Source organism: Kluyveromyces lactis, assembly GCF_000002515.2.
Source record: "Kluyveromyces lactis strain NRRL Y-1140 chromosome F complete sequence".
NCBI lineage: Eukaryota > Fungi > Ascomycota > Saccharomycetes > Saccharomycetales > Saccharomycetaceae > Kluyveromyces > Kluyveromyces lactis.
This window is the reverse complement of record NC_006042.1, coordinates 1,248,667-1,264,689: the sequence shown is the minus strand read 5'-3', so window position 1 is coordinate 1,264,689 and position 16,023 is coordinate 1,248,667. Positions and strand designations below refer to the sequence as shown.

The following is a 16,023-nucleotide window of genomic DNA, read 5'->3' as shown; positions in this document are numbered from 1 at the left end:
ATTGTACATTAGATAGTTTTTAGTGTTCTTAATCACAATTTTTGGGTAACTAGAATACAAAAGGGATTATAAATGCCCATTACATGTGTTTCGTGTTATATTAGTCGCTACTTTTCAGTGTTTCTTGTTACCGAAAAGCTTCTTTAGTTTACTGCTGAAGTTGTTCTTCTTTTTCTTCTCAGTAGTGTGAGTTGCGTTTATTTGAGGCTCTGGCTGAGGTCTCAAAGTAGCATGAGGATTGTATGGCGCGGGTGGAGGAGGTGCCGGTTCATATTCGCTTGAAACTTGAGTAGATCGACTCCCTTGGTTGCTGAACTGTAGGTTTGCGGATTCTTCGTCCGAATCAGAGTCGGCAAATCTTGATTTGAATCCATGAGCAATTGACGACGCTTTTGGTTTGTTATTGTTGGTATTGGAAGCAGGCAGTGGTACTGATCCGGAGACATACTGTACACCATTGTACGTTACTCCACTTTTAACAGGGGTTGAGTTTCTAGATTGTCTTTGTTGTGGATGTGGTTGGAATGGGGCTTGAGGCTGCTCGTACTGGTCAGTGAGTTGCGGATCCTCTCTCAACGATAAGTTTTTAAATCCAAGGTTGGTGGACATCGGTCTTTGCTTTTCGAAGCTTGAACGCTTTTGAGGAGGTTCCCTTGGGTAAAGTCCACTATTTTGTTGCGATTTGGCATTGTTGGACGGCTTCCCTACGACACTTCTAGGTCTAGCATCGCGAGGGGAAGCAACACCGGAATTATTCTGCATGAAAGAACGTCTATCACCATTAACTCTTTGAGCCATCATTGATTGCGGTCTTTGAGAATTTCTCTTAGGAGCTAGAGGCTGCTGGTTTTGCTGTTGCTGTCTTCGGTATTGATTTTGTGCTTGTTGTTTGCTGGCGGTTTCTCTCAAACTTTCGTGAGAAAGTTGCGCATTTAACCTAGTGTTTTCCTTTGTTGTTAAAGACAGATATGCGCTTGAAGCTTGAGATTGTTGTTGAAGTTGTTGGCTGTTGTGGTTTGTTTTCTTCATTGCGGATTTTATAGGTGAAGGAGTCTTTTCTAATGGAATCTTAGGGGTAACAAGAGCATCCTCCTCATTAACTCTCTGGAGTTCTGGATTAGCGGACCTGATATACTGAGCGAGGGTGCTTTTGCCTGTCTCCGGTTGGGACTCCGGTTGGGACTCCGGTTGAGATTCTGATTGACGTTCAGCAACGATAGGATCTTGAACTTCAATTTGATGTTCCTCTTCATCAACCACTTTTTCAACTATAGTTTCCTGGACACCATCGTTGCCAGGAAGAGCCTTTTCTTTTGAATCCGGAATATCTACTTTAGATGTGTTATGCTCTGCTTTTTTGAGAGATTCCTTGTCAGTTTCCTTCTCGGCATTAATCGTTTCATCTGGCAAAGAAGTAACTTCCTTCTGATGTGTAAGAATAACGTGTTCTTCTTCTACCACTTGCTTTGAATCAAGGTCGATCTTTTGTTCAACAGCTTCTTTGGTAACGCTTAGATCAGTATGAATTTTTGGCTGTTCTTCTTCTGTCGCTGAGTCTATCAAATCTTTAGTGATAGCTCTTTCAGGAGTCTGTGGTAATGCAGTACCGTTACCGAAGGATGGGGGTTTGAATTCTTCGACTGGAGCTGATGTTTCTTTGGCTGTAGTTGCATAGACAGTCTTTGTGATTCTAGGCACCGGTGATGGCGAAGACCTATAATGAGTAATATCCGCTTTTTTTTCTTCAACGGTAGGAACTTCTGTAAGTTTTTTCAATGGGGTTCCAGAAGGTGTTCTATGTCCAATTGAGTTTGCTCTTAAAGAGGCATGACTCCTTTTATTAGAAAGTGAGTTTCTTACAGTCATCCCACCACGTAAAGAAGTCGACCTTCTAAGACTGTTTCTCCTCTCAGCCTCGTACTGTTCCAAAGGAACTTCGACTTTGACCAACCCATGGCTGCTAGGAATGTATCTAGATACCATTTTAGGCTCATTATTGTCATTATCAACACGTACCAGACCACTGGGTCCTAGCACATATTTGGCCTCATTACCACCAAACTCATGGAAAACCTTGTCTGCATCGCTTTGAGCAACCCTGTTACCACTCTGTACGGAACGCATCGAGCCATACCTGGAAGAACGATCTCCAGTATCACTAGCATGTCTCACAGAGTTCCGACGAGAACTTGGTTTGGGACTGTTTACCATCGAGTAGGAACGGCCACTTATACTGTTATACCTGGGAATCTTACTCTTATCTACAACCTGGCCCCCAAACGAATCCTTAGAAGGTACCAGTGCCTTCCCAATGGTGTTTGCAGCAACCAAAGCACCAGGATCAATAGAACGCGATTCTCTTGACTTTCTAGAACGAAACATTTTTTTTATAAAAGCAACAGCAGCTTCTTTAATCCCTCTCTTGAACCAATTCCACTTAATATATACTTTCAGCTGACTGATACACGAATTACACCTGTTCTAGTGCCCTCTAACAAACAGTAATGGTATTTTACGTGCCTTTGCTTTCGTTATTTCTGTTGATGTTCGGCACTTAAAGTTCGATTTGAATGTTTTGCCCTTTTTTTTTTTCTGTTTTTATCTCAAGGTATCAATCATTCGAAAAGAAACCGAAATAAGACCAAATCGGACCTAAAGGTATGAAAACAAGAGACAAGAGGGTTACCATTGGTGTTACAATGTTAATAGTAGGTAGGAGGGGAACGGAATTGATCTGACGGGTTTGTTAATTATATATGTGGAGAATGTATCGGACAAACTAGAAAAATTAGATAAACTGTACGCAAAATGAGAAAAAGATAGAGCCTTTCTTACTCGACAGTCACGGATTTAGCCAAGTTTCTTGGGAAATCGACGTCGATACCGTTGTTGACTGCCAACCAATATGAGGTCAATTGTAATGGGATAATGTTCAATAGACCTTGTAGACAGTCGACAGTTTGTGGAACTTCCAAAGTAATCAAATTGTTGGCCTTGGCCTTGTTTTGCCAAACTTCATCGTTTTCGTTGCAGATAATGATTGGATGACCCTTTCTGGCTATCACTTGTTCGATTGAGGAAAGGACCTTTGGGAATAGGGAATCTCTGGTACCGAAAGCGATGATTGGTAAATCTTCGTCGACTAATGCTAGAACACCGTGTTTCAATTCACCAGCAAGCACACCTTCTGAATGCATGTAAGAGATTTCTTTGATCTTCAATGCACCTTCCAAGGCACTTGCGAATTGGTAACCTCTACCTAATAGAAGTAAAGATTTCTGATCCTTCAATTCTTTAGCACAAAGTTCTTTGATCCTTGGTTCCACGTTCAAGACTTCTTTGATTTGACCTGGAATCAATTTCAAACCTTGGATGATCTCGTTTCTTCTTTCGATCTTGGAGACTCTATCGTCTGATAGAGAAAGAGCCACCATTACTAATGCAATATATTGTGATGTATAAGCTTTTGTTGATGCAACACCGATTTCTGGACCAGCATTGATGTGGACACCGCAGTGAGTACTTCTAGAAATGGAAGAACCAACACTGTTCACGATACCCAAGGTCAATGCACCTCTTTCCAAACAGTAATTCAAGGACAACATGGTGTCAGCAGTTTCACCGGATTGGGAAACAAAAATACAAACATCGTCTCTAAAGATTGGGCATTTTCTATCCAAGAAATCTGACGCTAATTCCACTGATACTGGAATCTCCGTTAGCTCTTCGAAAATGGCTCTTGTAGCTAAACAAGAGTGATAAGAAGTACCACAGGCGATCATTATTAATCTACGAGCTTTCCTGATGGCAGACAATCTAGACTTTAGACCACCCAAGTTGACCAGATTGTGTTCAAAATCTATTCTACCTCTCATGGTGTTCAAAGTAGATTCTGGTTGTTCATAAATTTCCTTTTGCATGAAATGTTGGTATGGACCCTTCATAATTTGAGCCAATTCCATCTCAAGGGTTTGAATGGATCTGGTGGCAGATTCTGTCAATTTTTTGTTAGCTCTATGGATGTGCAATTCACCGTCGTAGATGTGAGCAATATCATCGTCTTCCAAGAACAAGACCTTCTTGGTGTGTTTTACAATGGAGGCAGCATCACTGGAAAGGAAAAATTCGATTGGAGATGGAGAACCGTCTTCTGATAAGAAAGCTCTTGATTGAGATCTACGCAAGGTACTTTCGTCACCGGCCAATGGAAGCAAACTTCTATCAGCATCGTTCAACAAGTTACATTCGTTGTTAACTGGCAAATCTGGTAACTGCTCAGAATCTGGGAATTCAACGTCGACGAAATCAACCTTCAATTTCTTTTCAGATTTAACACCGATCAACAATGGGGAACCCTTTCTTGTGGCGATGATTTCATTTGGATAATGAGTAGACTTACACAAAAGACCGTAAGAACCTTCCAACTCTTGCAAAACTTGCATCGTTAACTCATGGAAATCTGGATCATGACCGTTCTTCAAATTTGTGTCGTAGATATGCTTGAATAACTTGGCAATACATTCAGTATCGGTATCGGATTCAAACTTGTACCCTTTATTCGTCAAAAGCTGTCTCAAATCTCTAAAATTGGTGATGATACCGTTGTGAACCACAACAAAAGTACCGCTTGGATCAGATCTGTGAGGATGACAATTCACCTGTTTTGGCTCACCGTGTGTAGCCCATCTGGTATGAGCAATACCACAATGAGTGACAAAATGCGCGTCCCTGTTTGGCTTATGAGCTTCGATCTCTTTCTTCAAAGCAGAAACTTTACCGATTTGCTTGTAAATAACAGTTTCGTCTTCTCTGTCACCATCAATAGCAATACCAGTAGAGTCATACCCTCTGTACTCTAATCTCTGCAAACCTTCCACTAAAGTATCGATGATCTCGCCACGAGATTTCTCAACTAAAAAATTACAATAACCAAAGATACCACACATTCTATCGCGTTCCTAAACTATCTTGCCTCAGCGTCTTTTCTAATGCTACCGCTGGAACACTTTAGAGTTACTGGATCCTTTGTTAGCTTCTTTCCTTTCGAACGCTTGGCATAAAACCCTGAGTGAATAAGTCCAGTTTATATTTATACCATATGTGTTCTTTATTTATATAACACAAAAATTTTTTTGTTACTATAATTACCAGTTTTAGAAATGTAAATACAGTGTGATCCATAAAGGCTTGAAACAGAGAAGACCAAAGGACCAGAGGTTTGAGTTGTCCTGATGGAGGTTGTAATTCGTAGGGCCATCCTGTATCTGGTGTAACTGGTATAGTTTTGTTATGTAGTACTATGATGAGGTATGAATTGCATGTCTTTGCGTATAAGATTCATAGTTCAAATTCAGACATGTGGGCCCAATTCATTAGGACGATCATATTTCAGTAAGATTAGTAACCGTAGTAGGGGTTTATAGAAATGGAGGTGAGTTATGATTTTAATCACAAATCACCAAAGGATTGGTAGACTTGGTTCCAGTCGTTGTAGAATCCGTTAAAGAATTTAACTGCCAAGCCGATATCTTTACTACCAGTTGTAGCTCTAATGCTATGCATTGACCATTGAGCAATACCCATATCAATGGTTCTAGCACCTGTTTGGGATGCTAAAGAAGGACCAATGGTGCCTCCAGATCTGGAATTGTTCTTGATTTGGAAGTATTGGATCTTGTCCCCGTTCAATCTACCCAATTCTTCCACCAATGCGGTCCCAACAACGTCTGTAGCCATATGAGCGTTGGAATCCAATGCAAGGGTGATCCCAACGTTTGGCTTTGGTTTATGGTTCTCTAAATATACTGAGTTGAAGTTTGGGTTTAACATGTGTGTGACGTCTGCAGAGATGATGATAGAGTTGGCGAATGCCGTACGCGTCTCAGAGACGTCGTTTCCCCTGCTAGCAACGATTCTTTCGACCACTGATTCTAACAATCCACCTTTAGCACCTTGTCTTGTCAACGATCCAACTTCTTCGTCGTCATAAAGCACTGCGACGTTAAATCCATCCTTTTTATGGCCAGTCTTCTTGTGCTCTATCAACCCATTGATGGCACTGAACGAGCAGATTCTGTCGTCAATACGAGGAACAAAGATGAATTCGTCTTTAAGACCGCCGAAAGTACCCTTTTGCACATCGAATAAGTCCAAGTCAAATTGCGTAATGGCAGACACTTTAACGGATAGTAACTTGGCAATGTATCTCAATAAATGGATACTATGTTTGCCGTACAACGGGCTCTTCTTTTCATCCTCGACGTCGTGGTCCTCATCATCATCATCGTAGTCTCCATTACCGACGTAGCCAATCACGGGCACAGTTTGGTCCTCCTTATCGAATGGACCAACACTTGGTGCACCGAAATGTGGTGCCAAAGATGGAATCCTAGCGATAGGGTGTGGAGCCGAGTTGCACAAATGCGAACTGATCTTACCAGTATCAGGGTCCTTAATTAGGACACGACCACCGATCCCAAGGTCTCTGTCTAACCACAGTTCATTTAAAGTACCACCGTATGGAGCTACACCTAACAATTCGAATCCTTCCACATCAGGTTTCTTAGAAGAAGGTTTCAACTTCGCAGTTAAGGCGTCAATATGGGCACCAATGATACCAACACCTAACTCAGGTTTCCATTCGGGTCCCACCGCAAAGGCACAGAGGTTTGTACCATTTCTGGTCGTATAGTAATGGCCCGGTTCAACGTTGGACCAAGAACTCTTTTCACTGAGATAACCGAAGCCATTCTCTTCCAATTTCTTGGCAAAATACTTGACGACGTGGTAAATGGTAGGGTTTTCATATGTGAAATCTATGTACTCTTGCGAGTACTCTCTGAACGTCGCTTTGTTCGAGAATTGGCTTTGCTTACTAGTCGACTTCTTGGTAACCTTGTCATTTTGGTTGTTAACGTCTCTTGACCTAGGTTCAATGACGGCTAGTTGTTTCAAGACGTCGCTTAGAGCGTTGATAGTTTCTTTGCTTATTTCGATGTGTTCTGTCATTGGGTTGCACTTTTCGGATGGTGTTTGTCTCTTTGAGCGCTGTTATGTTATCAGTGTCTTTATCTTTAATATAGGGGAGAAGAAGAAACTGTGATCGATAGACGTTAAAAGTAATTCAGAGTCCTGTACAGCGAGCGAAATATGACTTGAATTGGGAGCGGAGTGTGAATATCGAGGGATAGTAACGTTATTAAGCGTTGTTGAAGATCAATTAGTTACTATTCTCAGGGGAGAGTGGTGCGAGATGGTTGCTATAAGATATCATGGATAAGTTTAAGTCATAGTTCGTATAGGCAACAGAATTGATAAAGGTCACGTGACAATATCTAGTTGTTTTCGGCCGTGTAAATTCAAAGGTCACGTGGTTGTGCCTATATTTCATTCAGATAAACCAAAAGTGCTGATGCCCGTGCCCGTGCCAGCACACTGGCAGCAACCAACACAATTATTGAACCAGCGCCGAAAGCCCTGGTTCAAATCTATCACAGCAAGTTGAACTTGCCATGTTCTCGACTTTACTGCTTCTGCCAATTTTCGCGTTTTCGCGTCTTCGTCTTCGCGAACAAAGCTCAAACTCGCGTCTTGCTAGTATTTACTAGTCGTGCAGAATGACTTCAACTATTTACCAAATAAAGCCCTTTCATGAAATATATGCACACATAACAATGTTTGAATCAGAATTTGAAACCAAACAACATCCAAGAGAGAAGACACCAAGCAACGTTAACATCATCAGTAACGCTGATTTGTCGCTCTGCTGGAACTGCAAATTACAAGGCTAGGTCTACCATTTGAATTATAAGGAAGAAGAAGAATACTAATAATAATAAGAAGAAGAAGAATCATTGATTTGATCACAGAGTGTGTTTATTTTCCAATCATTACATTCGCTTATCATACTTAAACACTCACACACGCTCTCTTCTGCTCTTTTGCTTTCTCAATTTCACTCGCTTGCTTTGTTTGTGCTAGATGTCGTGTGCTGTTCAAGCTGCCGTTGTGGCAATGAAGGATAATTCTAGTCACGGCCAGGTCCCATATCGTGCAAATAATGAACATTTGAATAGGGTTGTTCAGTCAGTAACAGACGCTACTAAGCGTCTTTCACAGATTTCGACTGCATCGTCGAATGCTAATGTTAATAATACCAAGACTTCGAAGAGGAGAAACCGCGATACGGTAGGTCCCTGGAAATTGGGTAAGACTTTGGGGAAAGGGTCATCGGGTCGAGTTCGTCTAGCAAAGAATATGGAAACGGGGAAACTGTCAGCGATTAAGATAGTTCCCAAAAAATTCGTTAAGTCGAACCAGATCAAACAGCTGCCATATGGGATCGAACGTGAGATTATCATTATGAAGCTTATCTCGCACCCCAATGTGATGGGTCTCTACGAGGTATGGGAAAACAAATCTGAGTTATATTTGGTATTGGAATATGTTGAAGGTGGTGAATTGTTCGACTATTTGGTCTCGAAGGGGAAGTTGCCGGAAAGTGAGGCTATCCATTATTTCAAACAGATAGTACAAGCTGTAGCATACTGCCATGGGTTCAATATTTGTCATCGTGATTTGAAACCAGAGAATTTGCTTTTGGATAAGAAAAAGAGATCTATCAAGATTGCAGACTTTGGGATGGCTGCCCTAGAGACTTCGGATAAACTGCTGGAGACCTCGTGTGGCTCACCACATTATGCTTCTCCTGAAATCGTTCTGGGTCGGAAATATCATGGATCCCCAAGTGATGTTTGGTCCTGTGGTATCATCTTGTTCGCCCTGTTGACTGGACATTTACCCTTTAACGACGATAACGTCAAGAAATTGTTGTTGAAAGTACAGTCAGGAAAATATCAGATGCCCCAATGGTTATCGGTAGAGGCTAAAGATTTAATTTCTAGAATCCTGGTGGTAGATCCAAATAGAAGAATTACTATTGACCAAATCTTACAGCATGAGTTGCTGACGAAATATGATCAGAAATCTCGCAGTAAGTCTAATTCGGATTTGAATCTGTTGAATCGTACTCCAAATATTGTGAGCTTTTCGTCGGAAAGGGACATCGATGAGACAATCTTATCCAACCTACAGATCCTATGGCACGGTGCTGCAAGGAAACATTTGGTGACAAGACTTATGAAACCAGGATTCACTGAAGAGAAAATGTTTTATTCTTTACTATGGAATTATCAGGAGAAACAACAGAAATCGATGCAAAAGGATTTAATACCTGTTCCTACGTTGAAAACATCGTCCGCTTCCTCGGTCAGTCCATTGAATATTTCATCTGATGTGAATAGTGTAACAAATACAGCGAAAAAACAACAACAATCAAGTAACGGAACTGTACTGCCAGCATCGATGGCTCCAACAATATCGGCCTTTGGACAACAAATATCATCTGATAGTTCTGAATCTAGTACCCTACAGGCTCCAAAGATCCACCAGAAATCACATTTCTCGATAAGTTCCTTGAAAAATGGAAGTTCAAAATCTCCAAAGAAGACAAAACAGGGATTCATTGCTTCTTCCTCCTCCTCAAAACTTTTCCAACCAAACTTTGGCGCAAAATCTTCCTCACAATCGATATCAAAATCCAGCTCTAAGAAGTCATTGACTCCTACCACTCCAAAGAAAAGAACGTTACAAAACTCAGCTTCAAAGAGATCGTTGTACTCTTTGCAATCTATTTCTAAACGTTCAATAAACTTGAACGAATTGCTTCATGACGAGTTGCAACATGAATATCCACCTCCGCCTTTACCTTCTATTTCATCCTCGGAGCACACTTCATCCAAACTTGAATCTATTGTGGACGATTATGATAGAAGTACGTCTGTGCATGGTGCAACGATGGATAATTTCCTCGGTGAATCTGGTCAGCACATGAAAGCTCAACAGAATGAAAAACTTACGCAGCCATCGAAGAATATACTGGCACAACCAAAACTGAACAATCAGCCACAGACAGAAAATAGACAAAGTGTGACATCAATGAAACGGAAGACGGCTGATAACACAATAGCGACTGTTCCTGTTTCTATGACTCCGTTGAAGGATATGACCAATACATTCCAATCCAAGTCCATGTATGTCTCATCTTTGGACCCCAAACGTAACAAACCTAAGCCATCACTTGAGAACCTTCTAAGGAAGGTCAGTGTTCCACAGAGAATCAAGTCAAGATCTACCATTAGAAAGCTAAGAGATAGTGGGGATTGGACTGTAAGCGGAGAGGCGCAGGCTTTGTTTGGTGGGAAAGGTTCTTCGGAAGGTGAAAATCAATTGCAAAGGCAGAAGACTAATCCAAGTAAGTTGACAGCACCGGAAACCGTGTTAACTACCAGTACACCTATGACTGACATTAAGCCTGATCTCTTACGCATGCCATCGTCGTTGATCAATTCGTCAATGACATTCAAAGATCTCTCTCAGTTTATCATGAATATCGATGAGGATAAAGTACCAGTTACTCAGGCATCTAATCCTGTTAATACTGATCATGAAAAACTCTCGGAAAATCAAACTTTGATGATTGAAAATGATTCGAACCGGTTTGAGACCAGTTCCAATTATGACGATTATAACGTCAATACTGCACCAGCGGTCACAACAGCCGGTGACATCGATATTTTCGAAGACGCTCCAGACGATGCTAATGAATCTGTTACTACTTCTGAGTCAATGATCGATCAGTCACAGCTTAACTTGAAGAAAAAAGCTGCTTCTATCGATTCAATCGATACAAGTCATGTCCTGACACCAGCAACGGATGTAAGAGTCAGTTTATACATCAATCAAATGGATAAGCTGGATAATTTACCAAGGGAAACGACAGAACAAATTATATCTAAGTTCAAATTGAGTCCCATCAAAGATATCAAACAAAAGCGATTTTCGAATGGTGACAGAGATTTAACCATCACCGGTTCTATGATCTCGATGTTCAAAGATCTCGACGGTGATGAAAGCCGTGCTGAATATGACGATAATGGACTGGGACTCCTAGGAAGTGCATTAGATACACGTCCAGTCGAAAATGAAACCAATGAAGACACAAACGGCACTACCGTTAAAAGAAATTCCACTGTTCTTGTATCTTCTATCAATGGCGATAACCTGGACCTATCAACAGAAGAACAAAAGAACGATGATGGAAACCATGGTCAAGGTCAGACTAGAAGGGTGACTTTACTATTTGATGACGGAAGTTCTGAATCCGAACAGGTCTTCAAACCCGTTGCCGCAGAAAGAAGACAACCGACGCTAAATGCCAACAGTACGACGACAAATAACGTTGGCAGCAAAAGGAAATCCAACTACATAAACAAATTACCAAAGATCAAAGAGGATGAAGTGAAACCAATTACCAGTATGAAGTCTTCCTCCCCCGTTAATTGGTTCAGTAAACTATTACAACGGATTAAAACCTCGAAACCAAAGCGGACAGTATATGAATACCGGACCTCAAGTATACCGTTTGATAACATTCACATCTTACTCATGACGCAATTCGGTAAGAATGGTGTAGATTGTGAGTTAAAAAAGATGGAACGTAAGGGAGATAAAGAGTACGTGACGTACGATTGCAATTTCGGTGGTATTAAGAGAAATCGACCCAAGAGTAAATTTACCGTTGAGATGAGATGCATGAATGGTACGGAGACAGTGCTAAGTCTGGAGACTCGCAGTAAGAGGTTCGTTAACGATAAGGATACTATGGCATCATTTGAACGGTTCAATAAAGACGTTGCCGGTGCAATTAGTGCACAAGAAGAATAAAAATATCTGTAAAACTTTGTAACAATAGAATAATATATATATATCTTAAAAAATACACATAAATTAATGCTAGTAGTGACAATACCAGTCAATTCAAAGATAAGTCTGGTATTAAAGTTAGTTTAAAAATTGGAATATTGATTGAATATTATTTACTTCATTGATAAGAAAGAGAGGGGGGTCAATGACTACTATGATATATAAAAAATACGTTGTTTGAAATCAATTCAAATAAAAGAGATTTTTCATCTGTATAAGATAATAACAATAGTCATCGATAGGTCATAAGCTCTAACAATAAACATACGTAACAGTGGGGGGGGGGGGTGGCATGGAATAAGAACGTATCGTCAAATTTTCATCCTTTCTTATCTAACGGTTAAACTTCTTCTTAAAAACACACGCCTGGCAAGGTTCATAAAGCCAGAGCGAATCGTTGTGTGAGTTTGTTAAAATAGGAGGCTGAGGATGATATGATTATGGCGAATACGTTTGTTCTTTTTCATTTTAAGTTAAGAGGTGAGAGACTCTTCCCTTGCACTAATTTTTTTTGTAATAATGGGAGTTAAATAAAGAAAAGAAATCTAATGAGGGACACATTCTTTAATTAATCCGATTATTTGTAAGTGTCAACGACGAATCTACCCAAGATCTTACCTTGTTCCATTAGTTCATAAGCTTCTGGCAATTCAGATAGACCGATGATCTTGATTGGAGACTTGACCAAACCTCTGGTGAAGAAGTCGGTGGCTTCTCTGGTGTCAGCTCTGTTACCGACGTAAGAACCCTTGATGGAGATGGACTTAACGACGTGGGAGAAGACTTCGGACTTGACGTAAGCGTCAGCTGGCAAACCGACCAAGACAACAACACCGGTTGGTCTAACGTATTCGGTAGACATGGAGATAGCAGCCTCGGAGACGGAGACGTTAATGACACCGTGAGGACCACCGTTGGTAGCTTCTTGGATATCGGCGACCATGTCCTTAGACTTTCTGAAGTCGATGAAGACTTCACCACCACATTGCTTGAACAATTCTTCCTTACCATCACCACCGTCAATACCTAGGACTCTCAAACCCATGGCCTTGGCGTATTGCACAGCAAGGGAACCTAAACCACCGGCAGCACCGGAGATAGCAACCCATTGGCCTGGTTTCAAGTCAGCGGTCTTCAAAGCCTTGTAAACGGTAACACCGGCACACAAGATTGGGGCGATTTCAGCCAAATCGGTACCCTTTGGAATTTGAGCAGCTTGAACGGCATCAGCGGTAGCGTATTGTTGGAAAGAACCGTCATGGGTGTAACCAGACAAGTCAGCTTGCAAACAGTTAGATTCGTAACCTTGTTCACACAATTCACAAGACATACAAGAACCGTTCAACCACTTGATACCAGCGTAATCACCAATTTCGAAGTTCTTAACGTTTTCACCCTTGGCAACAACGATACCAGCACCTTCGTGACCACCGACTAATGGCAATTTAACTGGCAATGGCCAGTCACCCTTCCAGGCGTGCAAATCGGTGTGACAAACACCGGAGTACTTAACGTTAATCAAAATTTCGTTAGCCTTTGGCTTTGGAACTGGCAAATCCTTGTATTCCAACTTACCACCATTTTCGTAGAAGATAACACCCTTTTGAGTTTCTGGGATAGCGAAAGAAGAGTTTAATCTCAAAAAGCTTCTGGAAACAGAAGCTTTGTTCGCTAGAGCAGTTTGGGCACGGGCTAATCTGAACATTGCGTGTGTTGTATGTTGTGTTGTTGGTGGGGGAGAAAAGCGAAAGAGAGGAAGAAAAACCAATTGATCCCAGAGACAATGATAAAAAATTGTCAATTGAAAAACGACTCCTTTTTATAATTTAACAGGTCATATCACAGCGCAGTCCAGTGCTAAGAATTTCCCTCACCAAGTTAAACCAGAAAGACGGACTAGTTCGAGAAGGCCAACAAGGGCAATGGCAACATCATTGGAAAAAGTGATAAATTGTGATAAGTAGTGATGCTTGATCCATTAGAAGAGAGAAAAAAAAAAAAAATGTGCTGCGGCTGCTACAGTGGAGAGGCCTGACCATGCCGAGATTTGGGAAACTTAAGAGACCTGGGATACTGGTTCGTTTAGTGGAAGGCACAGCACACACCTCTCACTCCGGTTCTCGCTGGACCTGGACTTGGACTTGGACCTGGACCTGGGGCAGAGGCAGAGGCAGAGCTCCAGCCCTGCTGGAGCTCTCCCAATTGCTCCACACCCTGTGTCCTGTAAACTCCGACTTCTGGGGAAAAGGATTTTAACACAAAGAATGCGAATGCACACTGCAAATTGACCCAAAGTATCTCAAATTGATGCCAGTTGACATCAATTAACGGAGGTCGCTTTTTGAGTGCCTTTTCTCACAATAGTGTTGTCTCGCAATAAAACGGAGTTGCTTACTGCTTCTTGCGAAACTCGGAGATCCTACTGATTATTCATATCATTGAGCGGGAAAATTTCAGGCGCCGTTCGTTTACCCCTCACTTGCCCCTCAATAGGGGAAAAACCATCCAAACGCATGACGGAATATTTCCTTGCTGCGCACTGTTCTGGGGATGGATACGAAAAAGAAACAAAAACTTGTCTTTGGGCTTGCACGGACGAGAGGGGTACTAAACCCGTACACCGCAACCAAGCCCCTCATTCTTATGTACCGTCGTTCCTTCCCCCCCCCCATATAATAAAACGTGATTCGGACTGCCATTACAAAGTGACAATAGTACCGCTTAATGCCGAGAACAACCGCTGTGTTCCCTTAAGTCCTTGACCAGGTGACCACATGTTTCTCCGATTTTACGGGATTCACACTTCACACTTCATACTTCATACTTCATACTTGATTCCCTGCCATTAACATTTCAGGCCAAAACAATCAATTTCTGGGTGTTGAACTTCTATTAGTAGCCGTTGATAGATCTTATCGACACAGTCTTACATATATATATCGATTCAATCTCTATCCCTTAATTCGAAGTCATTCTCTCATTTTATATACTTACTCCACTCTGACCCTTATAGTAGGTACAGTTCTCCAATTATCTGTAGATTAAAGGTTAAACAGTTGAATAGGAGTAAACCTGTTTAACGGTTGTTCCACTTATATAGCAATTGCAAGGTCAAGCCCTGCCAGTAGTTAATCGGAGGCGACTTGGGGTTGAAATGGGCCGTTTGTCATTTAGCTCTTTTTTTTTTTACCTCAAGTTGACTAAGTCATCTGTTATTGGTCGGTGGAGGATCTTGGTGTCACGCACACGTGACACCAAGAGGCTCTGATATCTATTGTACATACCTCTTCTGTCTCGGTCTCTTATGTGTGTCTAAATAAAGGATGACATCACGTGACTTTGTCACGTGATGTGGCAGGCATGCTCACCTCTTTCTCTGTTTCTTCCACTTGTACGTTACCTTCCCGTTCACTTCAATCTTCTTCTTGGACCCCGATTTCATCACTTCTCTTTGTAAATTCATTCGTTCCTCTACCGCAGCAAGCTGGCTCTCTCTTTCCATGTGTCTCGTGATCGCCTTGTATTTCTTCAACTTCTTCTTGCGTAGCGATTCCTCGTTTTGTGCTTTTCCAGGCAACGAACCTAGTTTGACCCCCTCTAGTTGATCCGTTCTCAACCTGTTCTCTCGACGATCAACCATATCCGTACTGGTCTTGAAATATTCTTCCGGTGTGAATGATTCCATCGCTTCTTGATCCTCTACAAAAACAGTATGTTTCCCATTGCTCGTGAACATCATCGAGTTTTTCTTCTTCTCACTCTTACGCGACTCCACTAGCCTCATCGTACGCACGTAATTGCTGTCCTGCGTCTTCAAAAGCTTCACTTGATCCATGTTCAATACCCCATCGGATTCTTCACCACCGTGCCTGCTGGTTATCAATAGCCCATCAGACCCCAATTTCTTTGAGTTCATTCCAAAATAGAATTCATCTGGGTTCCGTTCCTTCGTTTTGCTCTTCAACACTTTCAAAGTGGTTTGCTTATTATGGTAGTCCTTGGCACGCTTTACATAGTCCTTGTGCTTTTCCAAGAACCCAAACTTGCTTCTCTCTTGAACTTGCGACCGCTCACGGTGCTGTTTCTTCTGCACAGAGTGCTGCAGGTTACCCATTGTTGTGTTGTTCGCGTTCTGGTTCTACTCGAGCTGTGTCTCTGTTGAAGAATTAAGACCCCGTTGATAGTCTATTCAGCTCTTCG

At 41.7% G+C, this 16,023-nt stretch overlaps 6 protein-coding genes across 6 annotated transcripts; 1 reads left to right on the top strand and 5 right to left on the bottom strand.

Annotated features, from left to right (window-relative positions):
* Positions 1–114: 114 nt before the first annotated feature.
* On the bottom strand, positions 115–2,382 carry KLLA0_F13618g (uncharacterized protein; the record flags this gene model as incomplete). Its single annotated transcript, XM_455693.1, has 1 exon — positions 115–2,382. One exon carries the CDS (start codon positions 2,380–2,382, stop codon positions 115–117), a length of 2,268 nt encoding a protein of 755 aa, XP_455693.1.
* Positions 2,383–2,831: 449 nt separating this feature from the next.
* On the bottom strand, positions 2,832–4,946 carry GFA1 (glutamine--fructose-6-phosphate transaminase (isomerizing) GFA1; the record flags this gene model as incomplete). The annotated part of the gene is made up of 1 exon (XM_455692.1): positions 2,832–4,946. The coding sequence occupies one exon, from the start codon at positions 4,944–4,946 to the stop codon at positions 2,832–2,834; it is 2,115 nt and encodes a 704-aa protein (XP_455692.1).
* Positions 4,947–5,448: 502 nt separating this feature from the next.
* APE1 (metalloaminopeptidase APE1) lies at positions 5,449–7,008 on the bottom strand (the record flags this gene model as incomplete). The annotated part of the gene is made up of 1 exon (XM_455691.1): positions 5,449–7,008. One exon carries the CDS (start codon positions 7,006–7,008, stop codon positions 5,449–5,451), a length of 1,560 nt encoding a protein of 519 aa, XP_455691.1.
* Positions 7,009–7,980: 972 nt separating this feature from the next.
* On the top strand, positions 7,981–11,784 carry HSL1 (protein kinase HSL1; the record flags this gene model as incomplete). The annotated part of the gene is made up of 1 exon (XM_455690.1): positions 7,981–11,784. One exon carries the CDS (start codon positions 7,981–7,983, stop codon positions 11,782–11,784), a length of 3,804 nt encoding a protein of 1,267 aa, XP_455690.1.
* A 616-nt stretch (positions 11,785–12,400) lies between these two features.
* On the bottom strand, positions 12,401–13,528 carry ADH3 (alcohol dehydrogenase ADH3; the record flags this gene model as incomplete). Its single annotated transcript, XM_455689.1, has 1 exon — positions 12,401–13,528. The coding sequence occupies one exon, from the start codon at positions 13,526–13,528 to the stop codon at positions 12,401–12,403; it is 1,128 nt and encodes a 375-aa protein (XP_455689.1).
* A 1,659-nt stretch (positions 13,529–15,187) lies between these two features.
* UTP11 (rRNA-processing protein UTP11) lies at positions 15,188–15,937 on the bottom strand (the record flags this gene model as incomplete). Its single annotated transcript, XM_455688.1, has 1 exon — positions 15,188–15,937. One exon carries the CDS (start codon positions 15,935–15,937, stop codon positions 15,188–15,190), a length of 750 nt encoding a protein of 249 aa, XP_455688.1.
* Positions 15,938–16,023: the final 86 nt, after the last annotated feature.